The sequence below is a fragment of the Pangasianodon hypophthalmus genome, chromosome 13 (assembly GCF_027358585.1).
Source record: "Pangasianodon hypophthalmus isolate fPanHyp1 chromosome 13, fPanHyp1.pri, whole genome shotgun sequence".
NCBI classification, from domain to species: Eukaryota; Metazoa; Chordata; class Actinopteri; order Siluriformes; family Pangasiidae; genus Pangasianodon; species Pangasianodon hypophthalmus.
In genome coordinates this window covers 19,813,770-19,819,769 of record NC_069722.1, presented here as the reverse complement: position 1 = coordinate 19,819,769, position 6,000 = coordinate 19,813,770, and the positions used below count along the sequence as shown (strand labels likewise).

Below are 6,000 nucleotides of genomic sequence, written 5' to 3'. Positions count from 1 at the left end.
GCGCGCGCGCGCATGTTTTACACGGGTGCGAAAGTGATCTTCTTTTTTTTTTTTTTTGCAGGGTTAATTTTTTTTTTTTTTTTTTTTTTAAGGGCGCAAGGGGAATTTCTCCTAGCACGTGTTCCAGTATTGTGATACTGTAGAAGTTTGTGTGTGGGGGGGTGCTTTTTAAGAGGGGCATTATGGACATCAAGGGGCAAAAGGGCAGGTGCTCGAGCACCTGCAGCCCCCAGCTCCCCTCCCACTGATTTCCTCCATTAGTATGCGCTTAGAGTCGTAGCTTTCGCTTCCCGAGAGATCCTTCTGAGCTCCTCCTCTAGCAACCACACGTGGGAGGGGCTGCGCGCGCGCGCGCGTGTGTGTGTGTGTATGTGTGTATGTGTGTGTGTGCACGCTCTTTCTCCTCCTCCTCCTCTTTACTGTACTTGGACTTGGACATTAACCGGCTCGTGCGTGTTAAGAGCACGACTAGAACAAGGCTTGCCAGGAGCTTGGGCTTATTTGGAGAAGGTCAGCACAATGACGTCACAACTTCGGACGGTCCAGACTGGGCTGTTCGTGCTTATGTGTTCTGGTGTGTGTGCGGGTTTTAACCTGGACTCGCGCTTTGCGGTGGTGAAGGAGGGAGGCACACCCGGAAGCCTGTTCGGACTTTCAGTAGCGATGCACCGGCAAACCGTGGGGCACGAGCGTTACCTGTAAGTACGCACTCACGCACGCGCGCGCGCACGCACGCACTAACGCACTAACCCGAGTGCCCACACCTACACAGTAAAGCAACTCTTAGTGTGTTGTATGTGCTGAATAAGGAGTTAGTGTTAGTGTACCTTTCTCAGGATCACATCTGGCCACATCTGGATGCTGGACATGTCAGATACATGGCATTCATGTGGCATCCTCTCTAAATCTGCAACATCTCACATCCAGCACAGGAGGTTATGAGCTCCAATCCTCTTTATCCATACTGTCTGATGGTACTCTTAGTCCCTGACCTAGTCACTCACCCTGACTCACAGTTATGAGTTCGAATCCTCTTTATCCATACTGTACTGTACTCACCTCCCCAGTAGGGAATTAGTCTGATGGTAGTCAACTAACATGAGGATGTGTGTTTGATACAGCCTACAAAGCTCTTCTGTAAGTCACTCTGCAAAAAGGCCGTCTGCTAAATGCTGTAAATATAACTACATTCTGACGGTGCCACAGTTATCCGTGGGTAGGGCCAGATTCAGTCTATCTCGATTGGGGTGCAGTTAAAATATCTTCTATAGTCTTGCTTTCCAGGGAAATATATTTGTATCATAATGAAGAACTGCAAGCTCCCTGCCATATGTTTTGTTTAAATGTAATTTTACTTTTCAGTTCTGCACAGTCATCGATGAGGACAGTGGGATAGTGGTTTTTTATTTTTATTTTTAGTAGAACTGACATAATGATAATTGTATGGCAACGTTATTAATATGGCGAGGTTGTGTGACGGTAGATTGTATCTTTGTAGCTAAAGTAATTCCTGTTTACGTCACTGCCTGCACTCGACGTGTTTCTGAGCCGGTTTTTAAGACGTGAGTGTGACTTACATCAAACACAGCAGACAGGCCATTGATTTTAAGCAGTGTTTCAGCACTGTCAGATGTGAGCTCTGGTGCGCTGTACAGTGGCACTCACTACACTACTATGAGAATTCTAGATAGTGTGAACGTTGAGACTGGTAGATACTGAGGGCTACTTCAACATAATTATTTTCAGGTTCATGCAGGACGAATGAAACAAGGCAGCGGGCTGTATTTGAATTTAACACGCCATTTAATGAATGCACTTGATAATGGGGAAGAATCTTGAGGCAAGTGTTCGGGGGTGTAGGGAGAATCCTGGGGGGTGGGGGGTGGGGGGCATCCTAGCCTATCCCAGCACCCGCATAAATCCGGCCCTGGTCTGAGGCCTTGTCCACACTATTAGATATGTTCTTTTCTCCGTAATTTGGTCACCTGTTAAATCCCACCCACCAGCCAGCTCTCCCCATCATACCAGGGAGAGTGAAGGCTAACACAGGCTTTTGGAGGAAAGCGCTATCTGCCCTCTTCTGCACACATGACCTCACAGATGTCCAGGATTGGCTAGTGTCTCAGTGATTGACATAGGAGAGAGAGAATACCGCCCCACCCACTCAGAGAGCACGGCCAATTTTGCTTCCTTGGCTTGCTGGGCTTCTGCATCGATGGGACCTGGTGTTCCATCAATGATAGGGACTAATAGATATGTTTAAAAATAAGAATTTTCTCCGTTCAGTCCACAGCGAAACGGTGTTTTTGCTCACCAAAATGCATGCTTTTTTAAAGTTGTTGTGATGTGGCTGGATTAGGGTTGTGGTTAGGGTTACATTTCTTATAGTAGTTGCTAATATGTACCTCATCAATAGGAATAATCGAAATGATCTAAGTGGGGGTGGCACAGTGAGTAGCTTTCCTACCTGACCGCTCCAGGATCTCCAGTTTGAACCTGTGTTTGGGTTACTGTCTGTGTGGAGTTTTGCACATGCCCACATGGGGTTCCTCTGTGTTCTCTAGTTTCTCTGTCACCTCCCAGAAACATGTCAGTAGGTGGACTGGCTACTCTAAATTGACCCTGGCTGTGAAGCAGTGTGTAAATGTGTGTGCATGATGCCCTGTGATGGTATTCCTGCCTCATGCCTAGTGTTTCCAGGATAGGGTATGTATTTAGCATGACCCTGACTAGGATAAAGCAGTTAATCAAGCTGACTATAGACGTACATTGTGGTCCTCCTCAGCTTCCACACTTTACTTTCGGATGACTGCTTTGCATATGACTGCTTTGCATTCTGCTTTGCATAATACTGCTTTGCAATCTGGTAAAGCTAATGTTTACTATGAATGCTGAGACATACGTTGGCTGTTGCTGTCTGCTTACCTTCGTAGTAGTTGTGAGTTGAAATCGAAAGTTCAAAACAGCATTTTAGCATAAAATTTAGTGTCATAGCCTAGCCTTTAGCCTAAACTTTCATGTTTTTTTTGTAATTTTATGTAGCACCATATTTTATGTTTTATGTTTTATTTCATGTCAGATCTTTTTGCACATTGAATGTGATATAGAGATCAAAAAATTCAAGTGAAAAACAAATAGAAACGTTTTAAGAAACAAAAAAAGAATAAGAAAAAACTTAATAATAATCTGGTTGCATAAGTGCATATTTTGCTTGTATTACAGCACATATTCCTCTCTTCCTTGCAGAAATGCTCTGAGGGCATCTCCTATGCACAGCCCTCTTTAAGTCATTCCACAGGTTTTTATAGGATTTAGATCTGGGCTCTGATTGAGCCATTCCAAAGTGTTGATCTTCATCTTCTGAAGCGTTCCTTTGTTTGGATTTGTGCTTTGGGTTGTTATTGTGCTGGTAGGTGAAATTTTTCTTCAGCTGTCTAACAGAGGCCTGCAGGTTTTGTACCACAACAGATTGGAATTTGGAGCGATCCATGATTTTATCTATCTTGAGTAGAACTCCAGTTCCAGCTGAAGAGAAGCAGGACCAGAGCATGATGCTGCCACCACCATGCTTCACTGTAGGTATGGTGTTCTTTGGGTGACAAGCTGTCTTGCTTTTTCACCAAACATCATGCCCAAAAAGTTCTACCTTGGCCACATGGTTTGAGGTGATATATATGTATATATGTTTTGGCAAAGTATGTATGTGGTTGTCACATGCTGGAGTGACCAGTCCTTGCCAGATATTTCTGCAGCTCCTTTAACGTTGCTGTAGGTCTCTTGGCATCTTGATAAGTTTTCAGCTTGTGTCTTTTTGAGGGATGTTGTGTTCATGGTAATGTCTCTGTGATGCCCCATTTTCTCCACTTGTTGATGATGGCCTTCATCTTCATCTGGCATGGTACATCAAATGTTTTGGAAATTTGTTTGTACTTCTCTCCTGATCAAAACCTTTCAACAATGGGCGCCTATAAAACCACTTCAGCAGTTGGATGAAACTAAGAAAATGTCAAGAAATTCCTACAGAAAAGATTTTTTTTTGGGGGGGGGTTTTATGAGAAACACGTCATTGATGCACGCTGTATAATAATTACTTTTGAACATAAGTCACATGTCCCATTATCACTTGTGCAACCAGGTTATTGTAAGTTTTTTCCTGTTTCTTTTACCCCCCTAAAACTTTTCTGTTTGTTTTTCACTTGAATTTCGTTGGTTGCTATATCACATTAAAGGTGGAACACGATCTCGCACAAAAGCCAGCAATTTTAACAGCGGTGTGTAAACTTTTTCTATCCAGTTAGTGTATACGCTAACTCAGCTAGTAACACTGAAGGCAGTGTAACTGTTTTGTCTTAGTTGTTTGTATTTCCTTCCTGTGTGGTTTTGTTGGTGTAATGGTAAAAGGTGGTCCACATTCATCTGAACCAGCGCTGTTGCAGTCTAAATACATAGTCGAGGTCCAAATACTAGCACCAGAACCAGGTCACACAGTCGTCTTTTCTAACGTTAGCGATTAGCTGTGTGTGTGTGGTGGTGGTGGTGGGGGGAGCAACTTATCTCAGATGGTCAGCGGACTGATACGGGTAGCGGTTAGCAGGAGAATGTTTTCAATAGAAACAAGCGTGTGGAGATTTCTCTCTCTCGCTCTCTCTCTCTTTCTCTCACTCTTTCTCTCACTCTCTCTCTCTCTCTCTCTCTCTCTCTCTCTCGCTGTGTGTCTGTGTTGTTCTAAGGTGTGTTTTGTGAATGATTAAGCTGAACTGCAGGGTGTGTGTTTTATTAATCATTCATCTGAGACAGTCATAATGAACACAGCCGTCAATAACCTCTCCAGTCACCATGGTTATTAGAAGATGAAGGCTCTTTGTGGTACACAGGAAGTGACATCATAGCCACGGCAATTGCTTTACCAGATATGATAAGAGGACAAAGTTGTATTTAGAGATTATGAACAGTTCTATATTCCATGCCATGTTTCTCCCATGTTCACATAATGCTCACTCTCATAGTGAACTGAATTATGGGATTGCTTCAGCTGTGTCCAAAATAAGGGCACTTAGAAGTCTGCTGTCCTTATACTGCCTTTTTAATGGAACAGACTTTATCTGCCCTAACTAGGCAGCCTCCTTCTAAGTAGAACATAGAGGGAATGAAGGTATTTGCATCCATAATATTAATGTGGTGTATTGTACATACAGAAAAATACTTAAACTAGTGTGAGTGTGTGTGTGTGTGTGTGTGTGTGAGAGAGAGAGAGAGAGAGAGAGGGTTTACAAGTAATGCAATGTAATGATGTAAATATTTAATATCAATTTGCATATCGACTTAAGAACTTTATTAGGAGTGTGTGTATTCACTGTCCAGAAGCTTTAATGACAAGCTACACACTAAATTCACTTTATTTCTGCACACACTACTAATGTAGTAACATTTATACTATTCGTTAGACATGTACCAGGTGTGTGTGTGAGTGTGTGTGTATGTGTGTGTGTGTGCATGTTTAGCCCTGCAGCTACAAGAACATGATGGTACAAGCAAACTGATATCTCTGTATGCCTTAATGCTTTTCTTTCCAGAAATCCTCAGGCTTTGAAAATCTCAGTGGTTTCACAAGACACACACACACACACATACACACACACTGTCTCTCACTGTCTCATATCATTCAAGGATATGACTCAGGATAAGACACAATCCAGCTTTGATTGAATACACCAGAGAAGCATGTGCACCAGTCTTTATACAGGCTGTGTCCCAAATCACACAATTCTTTACCAAACAGTCTGTCCAATTTGTATAAAACCTACAGTACCTTATAATGGCATATCCTTTTGATATACAGTGTAGTAGTATGCAATTTGGGACAAATCCCATAATAGTGTTTGCTTGACGAGTGTGTGTTTTAGTCGTTTAGACATGGCCTCGTCCCAAATCCTCGTGGTATGTTCTTTGCAGTGCTAGCTAGTCGAGCTGAGCTAACTATTTGAAGTGCTTAGCAGCCAC

General features: G+C 43.0%; 1 protein-coding gene across 2 annotated transcripts in view; it reads left to right on the top strand.

The window, feature by feature from the left end:
• The first annotated feature begins 367 nt into the window (after window positions 1-367).
• The window catches only part of itga3a (integrin, alpha 3a), a 48,169-nt gene continuing 42,536 nt past the window's right edge, over window positions 368-6,000 (top strand). For both annotated transcript variants that reach the window (XM_053239336.1, XM_026916671.3), the window contains exon 1: window positions 368-698. In XM_053239336.1, the coding sequence (XP_053095311.1) occupies window positions 370-698 (329 nt within the window). In that variant the 5' untranslated portion in view covers window positions 368-369. The remainder of the gene's footprint in view (window positions 699-6,000) is intronic.